This window comes from Toxotes jaculatrix, chromosome 14 (assembly GCF_017976425.1).
Source record: "Toxotes jaculatrix isolate fToxJac2 chromosome 14, fToxJac2.pri, whole genome shotgun sequence".
NCBI lineage: Eukaryota > Metazoa > Chordata > Actinopteri > Toxotidae > Toxotes > Toxotes jaculatrix.
The window spans coordinates 16,553,992-16,579,765 of record NC_054407.1 but is presented as its reverse complement, the minus strand read 5'-3'; the positions used below and the strand labels follow the sequence as shown (position 1 = coordinate 16,579,765).

Genomic DNA, 25,774 nt, shown 5'->3' with positions numbered 1-25,774 from the left:
TAACGATAAATGCAATACATGCCGATTGACATATGGGCTTTATAACCCCCCAAATCATACTGAAGCAATGTTCATATGTGAGTGACGTCATGCTGTTTTTCTGGATTGCCCAATACAAACTGTATGTGCCATGGTACAGTATCTTCATTTATATTTTAATGACCACTGTAATCACTGTATTGTGAGCATCCAAGGGGTCAAAAAGCCCAACCATCAAGGTTCAGGGTAATGGTCACAACCAAGGGCCAAGAAGAGCTGGCAGCTAATGAAAGGGGGGGTACGATAAGTGGATAGAAATGCCAAGTTCATTTGGTAGGTGTAGGGGGGGTAAGGGGTTTTAGTGCTTGAAGGTTAGGTGCAGGGCTTGGTGGGATGGGACGGTGGAGGTGGAACATGAGTATTCGACAGCAACCGGCCTGCATGGATGGGTGGAGCAGCACTTCACTAACACATTTCTTTTGTCACTATTCATTGGTTCACTAACTCTGTACAATTAAACTTAACATCACCAAAACCAGGCCTACTGTATGTACAGCGAAAGGGATATGTACAGTTAGGGCTGCACAGTTAACCATATAATAATCACGATCATGCTTTTGACATTTTAAGAGTGCCTGGTTTAGAACGACAAATCAAGGAATCACAAATTGCAGAAGCTTGTTTCCAGCATTCTTCTACTATCTGGACTCTGATTCCCAAAGACAGTTGTTAAGGCAGGCAATGGCTTTACAACATCTATATAACAGAGTTGTTTGGCTACAGCTAAAACCTAAGACGTCACTTATTTGAGTCAAAAGAAAAAATAGCAGTAAGATGTTGGGGCAGCAGCATTAAACAGAGGATGTCAGTGGACCAGCAGCAACACCCAACTTAGCCACTATGAATGCTTGCCTGTACGATAAAGACTGGCCAAGCTGTCAGGGACAATGCTGGTGAGAATGATAAAGATCAGCCAAATAAAGACACCAGTGCTCATCAGCCGAGCCATGTGCAGAGCTTGTAGTGCAGAGCTTACATTCTTGTCAGGTTCTTTTGTAACCAAAGCTCAGAGGGATTTCTACCTGAGTGCAATAACAAGTTTGAATGTGACCAACATAAAGAAACCACCAACATCTGACACAAGACAACAGAGTAGCAGTTTATGTAACAGTTTATGTAATACAAGGTATTACATTAATTTTTGTATTTGAAAGTGCAGGAATTGTTGAAAGGGTGGTGTATATTTTAAGGGTACATATACAAGCACTAAGTGGTAAAAGCACTAAGTAATCTATGACTGTGGATGGGCAATGTCATGGCACATGTTCTCCTGTGGGTTAGGTATTTTGTAACTGTATTCATTTTTTAAGAAGAAGACTTGATTTCACGTCACCCTATTTTGATCTAAATATTTGTACACGTGAAGGAAGTGTTCTGATGAAACAGTAAAGGCTGTTAAAGAACTATAAATCTACACTGCATCTCGTAATGGATTAATACTTGTCATAAATGATTGTGATCTCAAAAGTGAGAAACATAATCGTGATTATCATATTATCATTTCAGCAGCCCAAAATACAGCAGATTGCCAGGATTCCAAGAGAATCCAAAAGAAGAATAAATCTAAATAACTGACAATTTTTGAACACTGGCATATTCAGCCAAAACATTTAAGGTGTTTTAGTTTAGATATTACTCTGCTTTCCTCTAATAAACATTTGCTGTGGTGCTGCACCCAGTTGTATGTTTTGACTGTATCAAAGCATTCACCATGGAACTCTAAACTACTATTATTATCATCATTATCATTATCATTATCATTATTATTATTATTATTATTATTATTATTATTAATGAAGTGAGAAACAATGCCATTCATGCATGATGAAGCACTGAAATGTAAAATGTCAAATATCAACTATTAATCTACTCATGAACTCAAAAACTTTTTATGCAACCCTGCAGAAAACAATCATAATTCACTCATATATTCATCTTTTTTAATTACACTTTTGTTTAGTTAATGCTAATTCTTAAGCAGACAACTTTGGAAGATTTGGTACCTTTTAGTCTTCTGTGCTCACTGCTTGATTAAATATTATGATAAAAGTTACCAGTTGCTAAATTGTACATTGTAGTGAGAGCAACATCCTTGGATTTAAAATAAGCTATGAATATTGTGTTGTAAAATTTCAGATGTAGACTTAAAATGCTGCAGGGTCTACAAAAAGGCTGAGATACTGCTCATCACAGTCTCTAGATGTTATGTTTGTAAAATAATACCTTTGACTAAGAGCTTGGCTGTTGATGTTAAACTGCCAGCTTTGAAAGTGACAGTGCCAGAATCATCTGTGGCCAGGTTCTTTAAGGTGAGAGTGTGGATGTGGGCCTGGCTCAGCCCTATCTCACTAAAGGGGCTGTTCTCCAGCAAGGTGCCATCCAGCCACCACTGCACCTTAGCAGGTGCCCTACCAGACAGCTGGCAGGAGAAGGTTGCCCATTCCCCAACAAAGACGTCGGTCGTCTTAAGACCAGTAACAATGAAGACTTCTTTCACTGTTGAGTGAAAAATACAAATACACTGAGCCTAATACTTACTCATTATCTGCATTATACCCACTTAAATGACAAAACAACATGAAATCACACCAGAAGACAGAAGACAGAAAACTATCGAGCCACAAACACAACAGTGTTGCAGGGAGGCTACCTTGCACTGCCAAAGAAGCTGTAGTGAGCTGGTCTCCTGAGTCACAGGTGTAGTAGCCACTGTCTTCAGGCTCCAGGTTACGTATAAAGAGCTCTTGAAAACGCCCTTCCTGCCTCATCTCATACTTCTTACCGGGCTGGAGGACCATGCCTCCTTTCCTCCACTCAACACGAACACCTGGCTTTGACAGCTCACAGCGGAGGGCAATATCATCACCCTCTATGGCGTCCTGGTTCTTTAGCTCTTTCTGGAAGAACACGGGGGCACCTGGTGAGAATTCAAAATGGGAAAGTTTGGCGTCAGATGTTGAGGGGACACGTTTGGCATCAGATAGTTGATGTGACAAGACCAACATCTCAGAGGGACTTTAGACAGAACTTTTGCTGATGCACAGTAATACCAGACTGGGTGTTTGGTTGAGGGAAGTGGAGGTTCAAGAGTATTTCAGTTGTTCATTTCAATCCTATTTTGGTCCACTGTCTTCAATTTGATCAAAAGGGATTTTTTTTTATAGATGGCATCATTCTTTACCTTCCACGGTCACTGTGACGTCACACTGTTCATCTCCAGTGTCACAGGTGTACGTTCCTGAGTCCCCAGGCACCACGTTGTAGATGTGAAGCTGATGGAATGCTCCATTCTTCTTCAGGTCATATTTTAGACCTGCTTGGATGATCACGTTGTTTCTGATCCAGGTAACATTGGCCTTGGGGTCAGAGATGGTGCAGGCCAAAGTGACCGTTTCATCCTCTAATGCCACAGTGTTGTGCGGCTTCTCTAATATTAGCACTGTAAATATGGGAAACCCAAAACTAGATTTAATAACATTAGTATTTATATGCAGCGTTTTCCCTTTCTTTCAAAACTATTTACATAAATTCATGCACAGATTACTGTATGCTGTCACACGCTTTACAGCATAGCAAATAATCTAATGATGATAATGATTTGATAAGTTAACAAAACCTTCTATCTTCTGTCTGACAGAATTAAGCAGATTATCTGCTTTAGTTATGTTATCTGTGTTAGTATTTTGCTAGCTTTTGTTTTTACAGTAAATCCTACACAATAAATGCAAAGAAATCAAAAGTCGTCTAAAAGTTAAGATGTTGAAGATGATGGTGCCAGCAGATTTCCATTTGCCAAGACAAAGCTGTTTGGTGGTCGATGGAGATGGATGTAAGGATTAAAAATCTCAAGTGACCGTGTCATCCCCGTTACCTTTGGGCTTCTCCTCCACCAGCAGACAGGCCACACTTTTCTCTTCTCCCACTACAAAGGCAACATCTCCTGATTCATCTGTGGTTACCATCTTCAGGACCAAACGGTGCACTCTTCCCTGGCTGCTCATTTGATTCAGATCATTATTCTGGAGAAGGTTGTCTCCAAGCCACCATTCCCCATTTGCCACGCCTGAGTGTGACAGCTCAACCTCAAAGACAGCATCCTGCCCAGTGGTCACAGTTATGTCGCAGAGCTCTCGGATGATGCGCACATGCTCTGAGGGTGAATGGGATGATGGTCAGTGATCAGACCTCAGCAAAGCTTCCGGAAGGCATCACTATGAGGGTGTATCAATCATCAAGAACCTAATCTTAATACTTACTTAACACTTCATCCCTCAAATTTGATCTCAGGAACATGAATGTAGCACTTTGTGCCTGTGCCACTCTAATGACAACCAATTTAACTAGCAATAGGTTATCAGCTAAATTATAACACCACAAATGAAACTTAACTGAAATGTATATTTCCTGCATACATCACTTAAATGTGATGAAATTTCACCCAAAATAAGATAATAAGATATATAGCTTAAGCAACTCTATAGTTGGGAAATCCAAGAGAATAAAAAGCTGAGTAGAAGACATGATCCAGTACTTGGGAATGGGATGGATGAATGTAAAATGAAGTTCAGGAAGGATGAAGACAAGAGGAGAGATGAGACACAGATGAGATAAAGATGTGAGGTTACCTTTCACAGTTAGGGTAGCAGTGCTTTTCCTGTCCCCTGTATCGCTGGTATATTCTCCATTATCCTCCACATTCAGCCTGTGTATAACCAGGGTATGAGTAGTAGCTCTCTGCTCCATGGTGTACTTCTCCCCATGGGTGAGCACAGTTGAGCCCTTCCGCCAAGTCACCTTGCAATCAGGGCTGGATGTCTCGCAGGACAGGGTGGCTTTGCCTCCTTCGATGGCCTCTTGACTTTCCAGCTCCTTCTTGAATACCACAGGTGCGGCTGGTAGACAAAACCATTATTAATTAGGATGAATAATCTAAGATTTTTCAGATGTAAACACGGCCACCACAAAACGCACTGTACTCAGAAGCAGCATCATATATACTCACAATTTAAATATCATTCCATAGAATGGAGACGCTTAAAACAGAACATGAACAGCACTGTTAAAATCACTGGTTTGCCTACACTTGACCCACAGAATCATAAATAAATAAATAAATAAATACAATAATCAGTGTTTGTCAAAGGGTATCATCATTTCAAGAGTGGAATGCAAAAATATAAACATTCAATGAAAACGGAAAATTATGGAAATGCAATTTGGTCTTGTCAGTTTCATTATGGTGTAATAAAAGGAATGTAAGAATGAAACTATCAAAGGTTAATTAAGAAATGACATAACATGATCAAACGATAAAGACATTTTACTGTGCATCAAGTTATCTGAGTGTATAGTAAAAAAAAAAACGGTAATACAAGTGTACAGTGCAGAATACAAGAATTGAAAGGAAACATATTGATCAGCATGACCAATATGTAATGTAAATACAAGATTTAAAGGGAAAGAAGAAATGTGGTTAGTTAAAATTCAATGGAAGGAGGAGAGAGCATGCATATACTGTAGAAATGTAATGGGATACGCTGTAAAGTACATAAGTTGTACAAATAAGAAAGTGAGATGAAAGTTGAACAAGTCAATCAAAGGTGAACGATAAGACTTTAGGGAATCGTCACAAGCATCCAAGTTTTGAGATGCTTTGTAGGAAGTGTTTGAAAAGATAGAAGGCAGGTGTCCCACAAGAAAGATGGCAGAGAGGAAATGAACAGAAGAAGTCCAAATGTTACTGTAGAAGCAGCAGAGTCTTGTCTTGAGAGATAAATGTTTCTCTTACCTCTGACTGTTAGAGAAGCAGTGGAAGTGTGGTTTCCCACTGTGAAAGTGACTGTTCCTGAATCAGCTGTGGTGACACCTCTGAGTGTGAGGCTGTGTAATTGGCCCTCAGTCTTGATCAGGTTCATTTCATTATTCTGTAGTGGGACGTCCTGGAGTTTCCACTGGGCCAGAGGTGCCTCCTCATGAGAAACCAGACACTCAAAGCAGACATCTTCGCCCTCATATACAACGCAGCTCACCAAGAATTTCAGTATGTTAACCTCGACCTCTGTTTGGCAAACATATTTCAACAGAAGTTATATACTTCTTGTAGGAAATGAACATGTGCTTGACAAATATATCTGTGAAGTTGTGATCCAAGTGTGATTAAATTCATTAAAATTTCTGTCAAGCTGTTATTGTGAGTAGTACCAAGTGAAGAGAAACTGAGGAAAGTGTGTTAATTTTTGTGAAGAAAGAACAGACAGGCACAAACGATGAGAAAAGATCAGTGAACAAGCTCAACCGAAAAGTGTCTGTGTGAATAATTCAAAGTGCTTTGAAAACAGTAAACAGCAAAATGAGAAGAAATGAGATGAGAAACAATATGTGAACATTTAAATGCAGTTCAGAGAACCCCAAACAGGATCTCCGGATGAAAGGCTGATGCACTTCATACTCAAGTGTTACTTTGTGAGACAGTCAACAAGATGGAGTGATGAAGGACACGCAGAAAGACGTGACTCCAGAGAGCACAAGGACACTCTTAAATAGACAGAGCCTACCCTGCACAGTGAGGACAGCGGAAGTCCTCTGGCTGCCTGTATCACAGGAGTATTCTCCCGAGTCAGCTCCCTTCAGTTTATAGATGACAAGCTCGACTACAGTGCCTTCCTGTTTCAGGTGATACTTGCTGCTGGATTCTAGCACAGTGTCACCACACCTCCAGACCACAGTCGCTCCTGGTTTTGTGGTCTCACAGCGAAGACAAGCAGTCTCCCCTGCCTGCCTTTCAAGGTTCTGCAGCTGGGTTTTGAAAAGCACAGGCTGAGCTGCAGGGGAGGAAACGGAGGAAACGAGGAGAAATAAAATTAAGACATCAGAGAGAAAGCTAACAAATTTATAACCAACCACAGACATACAAGTACTGAGTTAAGTCAAAAAAGTAAATAGCAGAGGTGGAACTGAGTCATACATGTCCAAGTCTCTTAGTCTCACGTCTTAATCCTGAAATCAAATAAAATCCCAGTTTTAACTGTTCCTCACCACAGTCAACAACAGTCTTTTGGTTTTAATCACACATTGATGTTGCCTATTAATGTATAATCAACAACCACATTAGATAAGGTAAAAGCTTATCTTTTCATACTTTTAATATATAAGAACCTTATATTTGCAGTAATAAAAAGGTCAAATTCCCTCTAGTTACCAATCTCTAGTTTAGGAGGGGTCCCAAATGATTAAGTAGTCTTTGGTCTAAGTCGTTTAACAACTCAAGCATCTCCACTGCAAACAACAGTTTCTAGCTGGCATACCCTTCACAGTTAGCTGTGCAGTGCTTTGACGGTCACCAGTGTCACATGTGTAACTCCCAGAGTCCTCTGGGTCTACATCATGGATTACTAGTGTGGCAAGTTGTCCTGTTTCTCTAATTTCGTACTTGGCACAAGGACAAAGACCAAGTTCTCCTTTCCTCCACTCCAAAGGAACACCAGGTTTAGAAAGCTCACAGTGCAGGGTGACACTGTCCCCCTCGTCAGCCGTTAGGCTTTCCAGCTCTTTTGTAAATACGACTGGGGAAGCTGATGGATGAAAAGAAATGACCAGATTTTTATCTACAGGTCAAGGTCAAGAATGGCGATAAAGAAATACAGTGAAATAAAGAAGAATGAATCAACAATTGAAATGAAAGAAGAAGGAAGTATGAGATGATGACGTGGTCTCCATCCTACCATTTACTGTAAGAGAGGTTGAGCTTATTGCTTCCTCTGAACAGCATGAGTAGCTTCCTGTGTCTCCAGGTCTCAAATCGTGGACCTGTAGCTCATAAATGAATCCTGCTTGTCTCATTTGGTACTTTTCTCCAAAACTCAGGACTTGAGTTCCCTTCTTCCATTCAACAGTGAGTCCAGGTTTAGAGAGCTCACAATGCAGAGTAACACTACCTCCCTCCTCAGCCTCCTGGCTCTCTAGGTCTTGAATGACCATGACTGGAAGAACTGGAGATTGAATGAATTAGATAAGGTGTTGATATGTACCTGTTATAACCCACAGGCTTTCAGATAGGATGCTAAATGCAGACTACAGTATGTGCTGTAAAATGTATGTGCATTTTTAACTTACCTGACTGATCATATGCTTTTAAGTAAAAATAGAAAATAAAACAAGCAAAGTGAATGCCTGCTTCAATATGTATATACATGCAACAATACTGATGTACAACCAATGATCCCTGCTCCGCTCCCATTCAAAACAGGGGGCAAGATAAGCGTTTATCAGGTCTGTCAAACCCAGCTATAAATTATTTCTCTCTGGAAACAACAACAATCCAGAATACAAAAACATCAGGCCTTCACAAGTGAATATGAAGTGAGCAACGAGAGGCCAGACTGAATATACAGCATACAAAAATCCCCACAGAAAACACAACAAAGCTAAGAAGAAACAATATGTGGATGTCTGCTTAACAATGACTTCAGAAACATCAGTAGTTTTGTATCTCTGCCGGCGTGATTAATGTAATTAGGCATTAAATATCTGCTGTGATAAACAAGACAAAGGCAAGAATATTAGTGGAACTGCACAGTGGAAGTGAATAAGTAACAAAGAATGTTGGTAAGCTGCTAAATTACACAAAAACACAGACAATGATGAAATCAACAGCGAGCAATTGATTGACTCCAACTATATGCAACTGCCAACACGCAAGTTCCAACTTATCAGCCAACAAGAACAAACGAGTCAGGTTGTTGACAAAACCCTCCAGACACAAAGATGTTATGCCACAATGCAACGGTCTGAATGTACCACAGCATGTGCTTTGGCAAAACCCAGCTTACAAAAAACTGAACAGAAACAAAACCCCATTTACACTCATTATAAATGTGCTCTGTGAGATACTTTATAAAGCTACCACATACCTTCAACTCTCTTTTTAGATTCCTGCTTCTCAGCTTTGGAGGTCACTGAAGCTTGTGGCTTCTCAGCTGTAACTGAAGTTATTTATAGACAGAATGACGTGGATTTTAATGCAACTCACATAAACTGGAAATCTTTACCAACAAACTGAACGATGCAACCAATCAAAATCAATGTGCCACAGAAAGAGCCGCAACGTGGAAGAGACGAAAGTGTCAGAAATCCCTGGTTCATGTGAAGATGATACAAATATTCATGCGGTACGCAAAGAATAAAGCAAACACATGGAAAAAACAACAGTGCAATGACCAAAGTATTCTTCGCCAACAAGACACCAGGAGCACAATGACGCATGGAAACCAATGTGGATGACTAGATTTCTGAGAAATTATAATTTTTTTGTACAGTGAGGTAACAAGAAGTAAGTAGAATTGGGCTCATACCTTCCACAGCTTTGCTAGCTTCTTCATTCTGTAATGTCACAGCTGCCGGAGCATCTGATGGCCTCACTGCTGTGATAAAATATTTCAGCCTGATTATATCTGATACATGGCACCTGCAGAGCCAACAGCCACGTCTCGTTTTCAGAGTCCAGTAAGAATTTGCTGAGTATACGTTACATGTCTTACATAATTAAATTCACCATAATCCTTTGCATTGCTGAAAACTGTATCATCCCTATCTGCAATTACTAACCTATGAATGGAGCTCTGAATGAAGTAAACATTTATGAACCACACAGCAAACCAATATACAGACTCAAGCCCAAGAATAGCATCACAAGCCAAGATACACTGTACGAATCACAGAGCTGCATTTCTTGGACTGCTGCTCACAATTATCTACTGTATATATGATAAAGGCTGCTGTCTCTTATTTGCTACAGACTTTCAATCATGTCACTTCCACCAAAAACCACAAAAAAGAGCAAACAATTCACAAAAGGAAACACAAGGAACTGCAGTGCAAGGACAACTATTACATGACAGCTGTAGCCAGAAATTAATACAATATCCAATGTAATTCATTATTATACAGTCTTTCCCTGCATTCTTATGACATTCTGCAAACCAAATCAATTATTTCTGTCCATTGCCAACCCCTCACAGCAACACAAATTAGCTACAGACATATAACAAGCTTAACACACCACAGAAAGTAGAGATCATCAGCAGAACAAAAACACCTGGATTTGGTAACACAAAGCAGGAGGGATGTCGCAGGAAACAATGAAAAACCAGGACGCCAAGAGAGAGATCAAATCCTTGCATACCTTCTACTGGCCCTTTGGTCTTCTGCCTCTGGGTATCTTGTTTGACAGATATTCCAGCAGCAGCAGTCTTCTCAGCTGGGATAAAACATGACATTAACCTCATAATCTTACAGAGTTGAGTTCTATAACCCGAAAACAACTGCCAACCAGAGCCAGTGAAGCACACACAGTCACAAATGACCCAGTAAACCTAGTTCATTGTCGCCTGTTTACAACTTAGCACACACATTAAATATGTTGATTTCTACTCAGTATATGTCAAAACGAGGGTAAAAGAAATCAAAATCAATAAAGCTATAAGCAAACAGATCTGCATCAGCAATCCAACACAGAGCAACGATCCAAACCAGTACAGCCAAAGCACCGTGAACATAGAGCACCAAAATGTTCCACATTCGACACAGATCTGCAGTAAATGAGGCTTTAAAACAACTGGAAAAAACAAGTGGAAGTGACAGAAAAGCAACATATATGCTTATAAGCTAATAAAAAACAAAACAAAAGCCACCTTCGCTATACATTTCAAACATTCAGCGGCCAACACAACAAGCAACACAGACAGTAAATCCAAACTAGACTGCCTATGGCCTCTGTATTTTCCAGTTCTATGATTTCAAGCTTGAAACTACATCTGAAATAAAACAGATGGCAACCATGCCCCCAGTGTTGACGGATGTCACAGTATTTGGCAAAAAAGCCATGCAAACATGTATCTCATTACCTTCACCTTCCAATTTCAGCTCTCGTGAATCTCTCTGAATCTCCTGTTTGAGAAGCTGCTGTTTAGGAGCCTGTCCAGTAGTTGGCAGAGTCACAGCTACGAAATCGAACATAACATCGCTGCATGTAATACTCAAGTCTTACAGGTTAAAACCAACAGCTGATGGGAACAAAGACATGTCTCCAGATCAATATATCAGCCTCCATGCAACACAGCAACACAGATGATTTGATTGAAATATTTTTTTTCTACAGTAGTGCCACAAGCACCAAAAATTACAGAGATCATGACATCTAACAGGTGAATAAAAAAGCAACCAGCAGGTAGATAAAATAGTGCATTTTGGGTGAAAAAAAAATATATAGAGAGGTAGGGTAAAAACATATTTAGCCACAAAACAATCCCTGAAGCAACAAAACACAGTAAAAGCCAATCCATGACCCAACAAGTTTGGGTCTAATAACACAAGTCAGCCTCCAGGACTCAGACAATTCCTAACTTTTGGCTTCCATTTAACAAAGCAATGCACTGAACACATTGACTAATTACAAATGCACATGGACGAAATAAACCAGCGAAGCTGAGAATCTTCAGAAAATTACCTTCTACTGTTTCATTTATCTCCTGCCTCTTGTGCTTGTCTTTAGTAGCTATGGATGAAACTTCAGGGATCTTGGCTGAAAACATGGCATGGACATAGAAACACAACATAAAGTGTAATGGCAGCAACCAGTGACACTGGCAGACCAATAGTATTTCATCTGGGCACCTGTGCATAGCCTGTATAACTGCCACAAATTCAAAGACCGTAAATCTTCTCAAACCACGCAAACGTAACATAAAGAGTAATGAACCATGCCACACACAAGTAAAATATGCACATGTATACTCCAGCAAACAACATTCACAAACGATCAACATGCTACCAACATGAATGGAACAAATACAAGACTTCTCATTTCTCCTGTCTATTTTTTACATTTGTTATATATACTGCAAATAAAACACTCTGGAAAAAAGACCGACGTAAATTCAAAGTCAAGTTGCTGTGTGTAAGCAACAATGTATGTGCCCAATTTAAGGGCAGACTGCACATGGCAACACAAAGGCCATTATCAAGAATGACAGAGCACATGCAGCTGTAGGTCTAGCCATCTTCCTTCCATACCTTCCATTGCTTCCTTGGTCTCCTGCCTTTTAGATTCCAGTACAGCAGCTGAAGGAGGAGCTGACAGTTTCACAGCTGAGAACATAATTTGAATTCAGAATGCTGTAACATACTTGATCATTTATAGTACTTCACCATAATAACTAAAAACTAAATATCACCTTTCAAAATGGCTCAAAATTTGTATATTACAACACCTTCAAGAATGTGCAAGCACCGTAACACACAGCTGATAACTACAATACAACTCCAACAAAGATCACCTGGCTTGTCTGATTAAATAGACAAAAGCAGTTTATGGACCAGAATACATCCATTGTCAGTGGTCAACACTACAATGAAAACAAAAACACGACATGAGACACACAAAATGACAGCAACAAACAAGGTCAACTAAAATGAAAAACTGCTTAATGTGAAAAGACTGCTTTGATATTATAGCCATTTGAAAAGAAGAGATGAAAAATAATCCAAAGAAAAGGTCAAAATTCAAACTCTGTATCATAGCACAGAGAATACTGCAGCAAAGCAACCCGGGCAACGGCATCCAACTGACATCCAGCATCCTACGGACTGACCACAATGCGAAGGAAACATCTGTTGATTCTAACGTTAGACCTCCACAAAGAAAGCCGATGTTTTATGAGCCAGCAAACAGAAACAAGACAGCAAAAGCAAAATGTAATACAAATATTTTGAAGTAATTTGTGATTAAATATGAACAATAAATTGCCTGCAGTGACAAAGATAAAAAAAAAATGTTACAACACAAAATGGAAAAAAAAATTGGTTAGCTATCCAACATTATAAAGACACGTCTTAATATACTGTAGAGGTTCATATCACTAATCCTCCTACCATTGATCTTGAGGCTGGCTGTTGTCTTCTGGTCTCCACACACACAGCTGTAGTCTCCACTGTCCTCTGGCACCACTTTGTTGATCAGGAGTTCATTCACAGAGGCCTTCTGCTTCATCTGGTACTTTTCTCCAGACTTCAGGACCTGTGTTCCCTTTTTCCACTCCACTGGGACTCCAGGTTTAGAGAGCTCACACTGCAGAGTAACGCTGGCTCCCTCCTCAGCCTCCTGGCTCACCAACTTCTGTTTGAAGGTCACTGGTTGGGCTGAGTATTTTTAGTTGGTTAGCGTGAGTGGCAAGCCATGGCGTAGAATACACAAAATGCATATGTACAGAAGTGGTCACAACACAACAGGACGCTCCACGGACTAACATTTTAAAAACTGTCCTACCCTTTACATTGAGGCTGGCTGTTGTCTTCTGGTCTCCACACACACAGCTGTAGTCTCCACTGTCTTCTGGCACCACTTTGTTGATCAGGAGTTCAATCACAGAGGCCTTCTGCTTCATCTGGTACTTTTCTCCAGACTTCAGGACCTGTGTTCCCTTCTTCCACTCGACAGGGACTCCAGGTTTAGAGAGCTCACAGTGCAGAATGATGTTAGCTCCCTCCTCAGCCTCCTGAGTCTTCAGCTTCAGTTTGAAGGTTACTGGTTGGGCTGAGCATTTATTAGTTGGTTAGCAGTCAGTGCCAAGCCACAACATGAAATATAAAAATTATACATATGTAAAGCTGATATAACACAGAACACAATTTACAGACACTGACAATTTGCAATCCATGATGACATGATGACTCCAAACAAACAAGTCTAAATATGTACATACAAAACGTAGTTCTATACAATTTTCTAAAAATCTTCCATGGACCAGCTCTTTGTAAATCCTCTTCCTACCATTGATCTTGAGGCTGGCTGTGGTCTTCTGGTCTCCACACACACAGCTGTAGTCTCCACTATCTTCTGGAACCACTTTATTGATCAGGAGTTCAATCACAGAGGCCTTCTGCTTCATCTGGTACTTCTCTCCAGACTTTAGGACCTGTGTTCCTTTTTTCCACTCAACAGGGACTCCAGGTTTAGAGAGCTCACACTGCAGAGTAACGCTGGCTCCCTCCTCAGCTTCCTGACTCTCTAACTTCTGGCTGAAGGTCACTGGTCGGGCTGTGTTTATTAGTATGTTATCAGTCAGTGGCATGCCATGACATAAAATATTTTGAAAAATGTATAACACAAAAAAAGATACACAGAACCCAAAAGCAAACATTGTCAGGTCGCAGTACACAATGTCATGCATACTTGAATTGACTATCCGAAAATCCTCCTCCTACCATTGATCTTGAGGCTAGCTGTTGTCTTCTGGTCTCCACACACACAGATGTAGTCTCCACTGTCTTCTGGCATCACTTTGTTGATCAGGAGTTCATTTACAGAGGCCTTCTGCTTCATCTGGTACTTCTCTCCAGACTTCAGGACCTGTGTTCCCTTCTTCCACTCGACAGGGACTCCAGGTTTAGAGAGCTCACACTGCAGAATAACGTCGACTCCCTCCTCAGCTTCCTGACTCTCCAACTTCTTGTTGAAGATCACTGGTCGGGCTGTGCATTTATTAGTTTGTTAGCAACCAGTGGCATGCCATTATGTAAAATATTTTTTAAAATATGTAACACAAAAACCAGACAGAACCAAAAAGCAGTCCACAATGTCATGCAGACTCCACACTAGATGTATCTAAATATGTACATATAAACACCTGCCATATACAGTTTTTCAAAAGCATTCCATGGACCAACTCTTAAAAAAATCTTCTTCCTACCCTTGATCTTGAGGCTGGCTGTGGTGTTCTGGTCTCCACATACACAGCTGTAGTCTCCACTGTCTTCTGGCACCACTTTGTTGATCAAGAGTTCATTCACAGAGGCCTTCTGCTTCATCTGGTACTTCTCTCCAGACTTCAAGACCTGTATTCCCTTCTTCCACTCGACAGGGACTCCAGGTTTAGAGAGCTCACACTGCAGAGTAACGCTGGATCCCTCCTCAGCTTCCTGACTCTCTAACTTCTGGCTGAAGGTCACTGGTCGGGCTGTTTTTATTAGTATGTTATCAGTCAGTGGCATGCCATGACATAAAATATTTTGAAAAATGTATAACACAAAAAAAGATACACAGAACCCAAAAGCAAACATTGTCAGGTCGCAGTACACAATGTCATGCAGACTCCACATAGATGTATCTAAGTATGTACATATAAACACCTGCTGCATATAGTTTCTCAAAAACACTCCATGGACCAACTCTTAAAGAAATCTTCTTCCTACCATTGATCTTGAGGCTAGCTGTGGTCTTCTGGTCTCCACACACACAGCTGTAGTCTCCACTGTCTTCTGGCACCACTTTGTTGATCAGGAATTCAATCACAGAGGCCTTCTGCTTCATCTGGTACTTCTCTCCAGACTTCAGGACCTGTGTTCCCTTCTTCCACTCGACAGGGACTCCAGGTTTAGAGAGCTCACACTGCAGAGTAACGCTGGATCCCTCCTCAGCCTCCTGGCTCAACAACTTCTGTTTGAAGGTCACTGGCTGGGCTGTGGATTTGTTAGTAGGTTAGCAGTAAGTGGCATGCCATAGCATAAAATATTGCATGTTACTTGAATTGACTATCCGAAAATCCTCCTCCTACCATTGATGTTAAGGCTAGCTGTGGTCTTCTGGTCTCCACACACACAGCTGTAGTCTCCACTGTCTTCTGGCACCACTTTGTTGATCAGGAGTTCATTCACAAAGGCCTTCTGCTTCATCTGGTACTTCTCTCCAGACTTCAGGACCTGTGTTCCCTTCTTCCACTCTACTGGGACTCCAGGTTTAGAGAGCTCACACTGCAGAGTAACGCTGTCTCCCTCCTCAGCCTCCTGGTTCTTCAGCTTCTGTGTGAAGGTCGGCGGCAATGCTGTACAACCAAGTTTTCATTACTTGTCAAAATTGGGCGAAATAACTAGTTTAACAAACGTTTTAACAAAACACAACACAGAAAAAACAAGTGGAACTCTTTTGGGAAATCCAACATAATCACTTGTTTTCTGTAAGTATAAAACCTTTCCATAATGTTGCTGAAAAGAGACTTCATGAATCCATACCATTGACTTTCACAATTGCAGATGTCTTCTGGTCCCGACACACACAAAAGTATTCCCCACTATCTTCAACCTTCAAACCCTTAATATGAAGTTCCAAAGAGGTGTCCTTCTGCTTCATCTCATACTTCTCTCCAGCTTTGAGAATTTCAGAGCCTTTCTTCCACTGAACGTCGGTTGCAGGTTTTGATAACTCGCAACGAAGTGTCACAGTCTCTCCTTCTTTTTTATCCTGGTTCTTGAGCTTTTCTTCAAAAGTGGCAGGCAGGGCTAAAATAAAATGAAGAATGACTTGATTATATAAAACGGGGTGTTGCATTTTGTTGGGTTGTGATGGAAGATGGAAAATTATTAGAGGCGAAGATGATGGATGATGACATGCCCCTGTTGTCCAGCATTAGCACAGGTTGGGCTGATGTTCCTTTTGATGCACAAACTCTGTTATTACAATACTACAGGAATGAATAAAGGATTATCAACACAGGAAACATTCACTTATGCAGTGAGTAGTACATTCATTTGGGAACAGTTCACTTGGAAACATTTGCACATGCTGGTGGATGTCATTTACAATTGTGGATTTGCAAGAATCCCAAGACAAAGAGGACATAAGTGGTGCTAACACAAGAGCAAAGCAGATCCTGTAGTAATGCATACACAAAGCAAGACACTGAGAACCTTCTTATACAGGAAAACACAGAAGATGAGCTAATAATTCTACTAATCAATGGCATTTTTGACAAATGTATCCTCTAAGTAGATTTGTAAGTGCCTGGAGATGGCATCAGTTACCTCTGACAACAAGGGAAACATATACTCTCTGATCCCCAGCAACCATAGAGATGGTGCCTGAGTCTCTAATAGTCAGCTCTCTTACAGTAAGAGAATGGATACCTCCCTCTAGAACCTGAATATCACCGAAGGGGCTTGGCTGCAGGTGTGACCTAAGCACCACTGTACATTAGGCAGATCAGCAGGACTGACACGGCAAACAAAAGCAGCCGATACACCTTCAAACCAATGAACATCCTGTGGTTTTTCCACAATAACCAAAGAGTGACGTTTAAAGTGAAACCAGACCAAAGTGTTAAGGCAGTCAACATGGCATTCACTTCCTGCGGCATGACCAAACTTTGACAGGCGCAAAATAATACTCAATACAGGCGATCATGATCAATACAGACAATCAATGTTGCAAAAAACATGCAAAATGAGTTGACCATGGAATTGTCTCAGATTCATTCGGGTCCATCGGGTCCATTCTCTATACTAATGTATGAAGGTTAACAAATTTTATTCTACCAAATAGGATGAAAGACTAGCACCTAGTAAGTAATAAAGACGTTCTTCCACACCATACCCTTATCATATCTTCCAAGGTAAGACATTCTAGACACATTTATTAAATTAACTCATAAAGCTAATCAGTTGTGCTAATTAACCAAAACTTGTATACATAGACACTTAACTCCTTACCTTTGACTGTCACCTTTGCCATGCTCTTTGCAGTGCCCACGTCACAAGTGTAGATATCAGTGTCCTTCTCCTCCAAGTGTTTGATGGTGAGAATTAAGACCCTCTCTTTCTGGGACATCTCATATCGACCTCCAGCCTTGAGCTCTGTGTGACCTTTCAGCCATATCACTGTGGATGGGGTCTGAGCAGTCTCACACTTCAAGGTCACAGAGCTGCTCTCATCTGCTTGGCTATCCTTTAGTGCTTCGACAAATTTATGGATTGGCTCTGTAAAAAGAGATGGGAAAAAATTGCAGGCATATTTTGAAACTGCAAGATTACTCTTTGGTTTCAGAAAATAAAATTACAGATGAACTGATTCTAATTTTAAGATACTGATTAGTTGTTTTTTTTTTTTTTTTAATACAATCTCATTGAAGTGTGTTAATAGGTAAGTCTCTTAAATACTCAAACAGTCAAAGATGAAAACTGCAGTAAGATATAAGTAATTTCAGTCTTACCCTTGATTTCCAGTTGGGCTTTGGTGGTTGCACCTCCAACAACTTCACAACTGTACTCTCCGGAGTCTTGAGCAGAAACATTATGGATGGTGAGCTTCATGACCTTATCCTCTTGGCTGATGTCATACTTCTGGCTCTTCTTGATGGCTTTGCCTTCCTTGGTCCACTTTACAGTGGAACTAGCCTTTGTCACCTCACAGACAAACACAGCATCTTCCCCTTGAACAGCAGTAACATTCTGTAGTCCTCTGGATACAGATGAAGCTCTGCCTGCACCAAGGGATGATGACATGTCTACTTTAGTGAGTTAATTTTTTTGTAACTTTGTCTAAGCCTCTTAAAGAAAGATATGTAGCTTACCTTCAACTGTTAATGTTGTTTTAGAACTCAGGTCTTTAATGCTGAAGACCACTTCACCAGCATCAGCTGGGGTGACGTCTTTAATGCTTAGCATGTACTTGCGCCCTTTACTGGTGATTTTGAAACGGCCTCCATTTGAAATGGTTTGGCCATTAAGAGTCCATGTGCACTCATCTGTGCTCTCACGAGACAGGATGCACTCAAAACTGCAGGTCTCTCCCTCATTCACCTCAGATGACTTCAGCCATTTGGTAATTCCAATGCCAATTTCTAAGTTTGGGACAGAGAACATAAAGTGGTGAAGGTGATGAAACAAAACCAGATGTATCCAGGTTCACTGTGTATATAAAACTGTAGATCTCAAACAACAGCACCAACCTCTTACAGTGACCTTTGCTTTAGAAACCTCAGTTCCGAGATCACAACTGTACTCCCCAGCATCATCTTTGGTGACGTCCTTGATGATCAGTCCCAAAGACTTGCCTGTGTGAAGGAGCTCATACTTCGATCCAGCCTTCAAAACTTTACCTTCTTTTCTCCATATGGGAGAAACCCTGGGCTTAGACGCCTCGCACGCCAAAGTTATCATGCCTTTCTCCTCTCCAGTGACGTCATCTAGAGACTTGAGGAACACAGCACGCTTCTCTGCAGGGAGATTCAGAAAGTAAAGAAAAGTAAAGAATGGCTTATGAGAATGTCATGTTTTCACTTTTTGGGTTGACTGGTTATCCCCATTGACAACGTTTTTATCATAACATTATAATCTGATTACTCCTGCCTTTTGGGAGTAAACTGATTTTCTGAAATGTCATGTAACTGAGAAACTTGGTTCCCTTCATCAAGGGGGTTTTTTTTGTGTGCTTGTAAACATAGTGACAGTTCTTACCTTTAACCTTAAGTGTAACAGACTCTTTCACCTTGCGTACTTGAAAGGTGACAGTCCCCCCATCCTGAGGTGCCAAGTTCTTCAATGTGATCTTGTGAACCTTGCCCTCGTGAGAGATGGTGTTGACTTCATTAGTGAAGAGCACTTTGTCATTCAGAAGCCACTGTGCCTCTTCATCTGCATAGTTGACCTCACATGTGAACACTGCATCGCTGTCTTCATCAACCTCTGTGTCAGCCAAGTGCTTGGTGATTTTAATTTCACGCACTAGACAGAAGAAACCAGACAGTGGTTTTAGTTCAAAGGCCACTCGAAAACAGATGCTTCTTATGATGTTTTAATGAGAAAATGCATAACTATTATATTTTTTGTGATATTTAAAGGTGCCCACTGTACCTTCAACAGTAAGTGTCCCTTTGGTCTCAGCAGGTCCGGACTGGCAGCGGTACTCTCCGCTATCTTCTTCAGTTAACCTTTGAATGGTAAGTTGAGCCCTTGTAGCATCTTGCTTCATGTTATACTTGTCTGACGCAGTCAGAGGCACCTGACCTTTAAACCAATTCACCTCTTTGGGTGATGCAGAGAACTTGCAGCTGAGCATGGCAGAGCTTTTCTCCTTCGCCTTTACATCTTTCATGGGTTCTGCAATCTCAAGCGGACGCTCTAAAAGTGAGGAATAACGTGATTAGATTCAACATTTGTCTACAGTAGTTAAGCAGTGTACAAATGATTATAACCAGCTACTGTAATAACGTGGTTGAATACATTTACCTTTCACTGTGAGCTGGGCAATAGATTTGCTCTTCCCAGCTGTAAACTGCACTGGACCCGTCATCGAAGCTTTGGTCTTTTTGAAAGTGAGACGGTGCATAGTTCCCTCTTTCTCCATTTCAGCATCAGCACTCTCCTGCACAGGAGCTCCATTCAGAGTCCAGATAGGAGGTTTCACCAGTTCCATACTGATTTCAACCTCAAAAACAGCTGCAAAGGGTTCTGTCACTTCTACTGAACTAAGCTCCCGCACAATGCTGATGGATTGCTCTGAGGGGGCCACAAAAAGAGAATGGTTTAGTTAGAGGTCAATGAAATGATTTCATAAAATGAAAGTAATGTAAGTAAGATTAACAGTAGAGGACCATACTTTTCATTTATCCTTTTTTTAAGATCCAAAACAAATTGCAAATCCCATTTACTTTGCACTACTAGTGGTGACAAATCAAGGTATTACAGCTAAGTGAAGGACTTTATCCTTTCTTTTTTTGATAATCCACCATTAGAAATATGTCTGAAATTATGCAGCTGACTGGAAATAATAAAAAAAACAATGTATCATAAAATATAATACTTTTACTGTACATGCAGTGTAGCGCAATAGTCAGCATGCACAATAACAGCAAACCAAACAGCTAAGTGGAATTCAGCCATCATTAAATTTATTTTTTACACCTGTACTTGTGTGTGAGATCTTATATACTATCTTATACTAATTATCAGTAATGTCTCATTTCCTACCAAACTTCAATCTGAGAAGATGCCTAGAGTTAGAGTAACTGAAAACACTTGCATGGGTTACTTCACCTGCAATGGTAATACAGTTTTGTTAATTTTTCTCTTGTTCAAATAAGTTGAAATACCAGTGTCTAGGTTAATTTATTTAGTAGGTCAGGCTTTATGCATAATAGCCAAGAAATAAATCAATATATTGTTTTCATACTTCCCATTAGTACAATACTTAATCATTTCAGATAGACAGATAGGTAAACAGACAAACAGGTACCTCATTGACTGGGAGTCTGATGACTTGTTTTGTGTAAATACCTTGAGTTTGTATATGTATTTACACAGTCATACACATAAATACCCTACAGTTGCTAACCTGACCTGACACTAAGTTTATAATTAACCTTTGTCATCTTGTTACCTTCTACAAGCAGTTTACAAGATGTCTTGTCATCAGTGGCGTCACAGGTATATGTATCTTCGTCCCCGGAGTCCACATCATTGATGGTGAGTTTTCGGTACACGTCTTCACTTTTGATCTCGTACTTCTTGCTGGGTTTGATCTCCATCTTGTTCTTGTACCACTTCACCTTTGCACTGGCACGCGACACTTGGCATTCAAGATGACCACGATGCTTATACATCGCTATCTTATCCCTGAGTCTCTTCACAAACTTGACAGGCAGCTCTACAGCAACAATAACACTGAATCAATGAAAACTATCATGTATGCCATAAAGGAACATTAAAGGCAATAAATGCCAAGCCCTTGCCCAAGCACTGTATAGGACAGGCAATGTTCATAACTGAATTATGTCAAAGCCAAAGCAAATGGAGCTGAAATGTAATGGCACATTAATTCTTATGATGCATCATCAGCTCCAACATTTTTTGCAAAAGCAGAGATTCCTATATAATGACACACTGCATTCTACAGGAATCACTGTGTGCCCACTCATTTTTGTTTATATATCATTTGCTGTTTGATTGCATCCAGCAAGACACTAACTGATGCAACTTATAGCAATTTATGATCAACTGATAGCAAAGTATGTCACTAATGTGTTACAGAATTTGTACCATTTAAATAATTTTTTGGGTAGATTCTTTTTCTCTCCTATGTTTGGACAATTCCAATTATTAGATGACTCAAAATTATCCAAAATCACTGGACCAATGATGTCAACTATATAAACCATCACACAGATGCTTCCCTGTATCCAGTCAAGAAAAAAAGTTATAACAAGTCCCTGGGAAATAATCCTAAACCTCAGCTAGTGAAACACCAATGGGGTTGTGCTCCCTTTGCCATCAGGCCTCAATGAGGCATAACAATGTAAATGAAAGTTGCAACTGGATTTTCTATTTCATCAGACAAAATATTATCAGAATGATGTACTGCATCAATTCTTTTTAGTACGACAACATTTCATTTTACTGTGACCTTTTACATGTGACCCACTAAACCAGTTGAAATGTTGAGATCAGTTTACAAGATCACCCTGGAATTTTCAGGTTGCCTGCAAACTCTAATCTGAATTCTGTATGCCATGATGGTCAATTTATAGCAGCTTAACTGTTTAACATTTAGAAGAAAGTAAGGTTTGAAATGTGCAGGGGGATTTAATTATTTGCGACTTTCTGACAGCTTTTGTCAAAAGGAATAAAGAATCCATTTGCAACTACATCTGAACATTGTAACATAATGGTTAATTAATCCGTGCAACAATACATACAGTATTTGCTGTTATGTGATTTCAGTACATAACACATTGATTAGTTTACCTTTCACTTTAAGTTTTGCAGTTGAAGAGGCCTTCTCAACCGTAAATTTAATCTCACCCATATCCTCTGGCGAAACAGATTTAAACAGCAGGACATAGGTTCGGCCTGGAATGACACATGGCAGCATATAGAAACAAGATATTATCAGTCATAATCATTATTCAGGCAAATTCTATAACACTGCTTGAATAGGTAGATTAATTCATTTTTTTCTAATTGCTTGAGACCTTACCCTCTTGTCTCATTTTGATGTTGTCACCGGCTTTGAGTTTAGTACTTCCTTTGTACCACTGACAGTCCACTTCATCATGTGAGATTTCACAGACGAATGCAGCACTCTCCTTCTCCATCACCTCCACATCCTCCAGTTTCTTAATTATCTTGATTTCTCTGGCTGCAGAGAAAGATTTTTTCAGATGTTTCAATATACTAAGAATTGTTACACTGTACCTTAAACAATAACACCTGATTTGTGTGCTTCATGACAGGAGTAATGTTTACCATGAACAGTGAGCTTGGCAGAGGTGTTGTCGTCAGTAGTGCGACAGACGTAAGTGCCTGTATCTTCGGGGGTACATTTGTTGATGACCAAAGTGCGCTTTCGGCCCAAAGAATGGATGCCAAAGTTTTTCCCTGGTTTCAGTTCCACATCATCCTGAAGATTAGTCAGTTTTTCAAAAAGGTTACACATGTTCTGAGCACTTTTTCAGTCTTATTATTTTACTCTGCAGACAGCAATTCAAACAGAAATTTCTCACCTTGAACCATTTAACGTCTGCATTTGTTCTGGAGACTTCACATTCAAACGTAACCTTCTCCTTCTCAGGAGCACTGATATCCATAATGGGCTTGGAGATCATAGCAGGTGGTTCTGTAAAAGCAACAGCCATTGGGCAAAAAGTGTAGACTCCTGGGGTGGAACTGGTACTGGTTTAACAAATGAGGACTGGTTGGCCAAGACAATGCAGAGGGGCAAACAGACTAACAGAAAGTAGCCCTTACCTGTGACAATCAGTTTGCCAGAAGTATGAATACCCTCTGCTTGAAAGGCAATAGTTCCCGCATCCTCCCTCTTGAGATTGGACAACGTAAGGGCATGCTTCTTTCCCAGAACTGTGACACAGCAGTTCGCCCCTGACTTTAACTTGGCCCCATCTCTTGTCCAGGAGCCTTCAACATCAGCCTGGCTGAGTTCCACCTCAAGTGTTACTGTCTCTGTCTCGTGTGCCTTGGTCTCTGTGAGGCCCTTTATTACCTGGATCTTCTTCACTGAAGGGAGGAGGAGGAAATGTAAACATGCAGGCAGGGTTTCTTTGCTTGCAACTCAAAGTTTATATCCAAACACATATAGAATATTAATTACTTTTTAAGGTTAAGGTATGTCATGAAATACTATATATTATATCTTAAAACAAATGTGAATGTGGATAAGTCTTACTCTCCACACTGAGTTTGGCCTGGGTCTTGTCATCCAGAGTTTCACAGGAGTAGATACCACGATCAGCATAAGTCACACTCTTGAAGACTAGAGCCTGTTTGGCTCCATCTACCCGAATCTCCAGGTTTCCTGCAGGCTGCAGCACTACGCTGTTCTTCATCCACCTGACTTCACTTGATGCCTTACTGAGCTCCACCTCCAGTTTCACTTCACTCTGCTCTTCCACTGTCAGGTTTTCTAGCTTTTTCTTAAATGTCACAGGCTCATCTAATTGGGGAGCACAGAAACACTGACGTTAATGAGGAAATTAAATAGCATAGATATTTTAACAATAAATGCATGTTCTTACGTTGCACTTGTAAGGTGGCTTTGCAGCTTTTGCCTTCTGCATCAACGCTAATCTCTCCAGCATCTTTTTGAGTGACAGAGGTGATGGTGAGTGAGTAAGTGTTGCCACCATGCTCAATCTTATATTTAGGCCCAGCAGTGATGGGTATGTTATTGTGGAACCACTTAACACTAGCATCTGCTGGGGTGACAGAGCACTTGAAAATGGCTTCTTTTCCCTCCATTGCAGCCACATTGTTGAGTTTGGTGGTCAACCTCACTAGTCTGGGTGCTGAAAGGAATGAGTGACATCGAATGAAGCCAAATGGTATGAAATAAAAAGTCTCAACTGCGAAACTGTGAATATCTGAGTTGGATTCTGATTTTAAGTAAGCGGTGAATTACCTTTTGAGGAGACTTTAGCAGAGGTCTTGTCATTTCGACATTCACAGCTGTAATCTCCTTCATCTTCCTTAGTCATTCCAGTCACAGTGAGGACTCGCTTTGCACCATCTGTCCTGACGCAGTGCTTGCCTCCAGGTTTAATTTCACGGCCATCATGGTGCCAAACAACATCCCCCGAGGCTTGATTTAGTTCACACATCAGGCTAAGTGTACCCCCCAACTCCACATCAACAGATTTCAGGGGGACAACAAACTTCAAAGCTGAATCTGAAATGAAAACAGGGGAGTTAGATATCAAAACAAAACCTGGCATCTGCAGAAGTCTGTGCAGCAATTATCAGAAAGTTATAAACTTTTCTGTGACCTACCTTTAACCTGAACTTTGAACTCCAGTTTGTCATCAGCCGTTTGACAGGAGTATGTTCCACTGTCTTTGCCTTCAGTGGATTTCACAATCAGGGTACGAGAACGGCCATCTTTTTTCATTTCATACTTGCTGCTCTCCTTGATCTCCACATTGTCCCTAAACCACTTCACACTCCCACTCTCTGTGGTCAGCTCAGTGGTCAAAACAATGTTTTCACTTGCTTGAACAATACATGTGTCCTTAACATGCTTCTTCTGGAACTTAACAGCTGCATCTACAGAGAAAAAAGAACTTTTCAGTAGCTTTCTTGGCAATCTTGTGGCAAAATTAACTGTATTTAAAATATATTTTACCTGTTATCTGCAGTTTGAATACAAGCTTCTCTGTTCCAGCCTCACATGTGTATTCTCCAGCATCTTTTTTGTCCATTTTTTCAATCACCAGCTCACGACTCTTGCCCTTTGACTCCATGTGAACTGCTTTGGTGGAAGTCAGCAGCTTGCCATCCTTGTACCACTTCACCTCTGTCCTGGCATCAGAAACCTCACAGCTCAAAGTGGCTTTCTGGGTGAGAGTGGCTTTCACCTCCTTCTGAACTGACTCCTTGTTAGAGAAACCAGCTGGGGCTTCTG

At 40.6% G+C, this 25,774-nt stretch overlaps 1 protein-coding gene across 8 annotated transcripts in view; it reads right to left on the bottom strand.

Moving 5' to 3' along the window:
- obscnb (obscurin, cytoskeletal calmodulin and titin-interacting RhoGEF b) overlaps positions 1-25,774 on the bottom strand; it is a 53,183-nt gene that overhangs the window by 15,810 nt on the left and 11,599 nt on the right. Inside the window, exons 17-51 of one of the 8 annotated variants that reach the window (XM_041055046.1) lie at positions 25,496-25,771; positions 25,144-25,416; positions 24,776-25,042; positions 24,393-24,662; positions 24,044-24,310; positions 23,608-23,874; positions 23,364-23,476; positions 23,107-23,260; positions 22,838-22,999; positions 22,606-22,710; positions 21,242-21,508; positions 20,092-20,361; positions 19,717-19,983; positions 19,321-19,587; positions 18,813-19,079; positions 18,435-18,704; positions 18,075-18,344; positions 17,575-17,841; positions 16,102-16,368; positions 15,648-15,914; positions 15,286-15,552; positions 14,784-15,050; positions 14,299-14,565; positions 13,865-14,131; positions 13,361-13,627; positions 12,967-13,233; positions 12,109-12,183; positions 11,543-11,617; positions 10,941-11,036; positions 10,220-10,294; positions 4,665-4,931; positions 3,911-4,189; positions 3,221-3,478; positions 2,690-2,956; positions 2,263-2,535 (exon numbers count right to left, since the gene is read on the bottom strand). In XM_041055046.1, coding sequence (XP_040910980.1) covers positions 2,263-2,535; positions 2,690-2,956; positions 3,221-3,478; positions 3,911-4,189; positions 4,665-4,931; positions 10,220-10,294; positions 10,941-11,036; positions 11,543-11,617; positions 12,109-12,183; positions 12,967-13,233; positions 13,361-13,627; positions 13,865-14,131; positions 14,299-14,565; positions 14,784-15,050; positions 15,286-15,552; positions 15,648-15,914; positions 16,102-16,368; positions 17,575-17,841; positions 18,075-18,344; positions 18,435-18,704; positions 18,813-19,079; positions 19,321-19,587; positions 19,717-19,983; positions 20,092-20,361; positions 21,242-21,508; positions 22,606-22,710; positions 22,838-22,999; positions 23,107-23,260; positions 23,364-23,476; positions 23,608-23,874; positions 24,044-24,310; positions 24,393-24,662; positions 24,776-25,042; positions 25,144-25,416; positions 25,496-25,771 — 8,100 coding nt within the window. The remainder of the gene's footprint in view (positions 1-2,262; positions 2,536-2,689; positions 2,957-3,220; positions 3,479-3,910; positions 4,190-4,664; positions 4,932-10,219; positions 10,295-10,940; positions 11,037-11,542; positions 11,618-12,108; positions 12,184-12,966; positions 13,234-13,360; positions 13,628-13,864; positions 14,132-14,298; positions 14,566-14,783; positions 15,051-15,285; positions 15,553-15,647; positions 15,915-16,101; positions 16,369-17,574; positions 17,842-18,074; positions 18,345-18,434; positions 18,705-18,812; positions 19,080-19,320; positions 19,588-19,716; positions 19,984-20,091; positions 20,362-21,241; positions 21,509-22,605; positions 22,711-22,837; positions 23,000-23,106; positions 23,261-23,363; positions 23,477-23,607; positions 23,875-24,043; positions 24,311-24,392; positions 24,663-24,775; positions 25,043-25,143; positions 25,417-25,495; positions 25,772-25,774) is intronic. The other 7 variants (XM_041055047.1, XM_041055048.1, XM_041055049.1 and 4 more) reach the window with 7 other exon arrangements.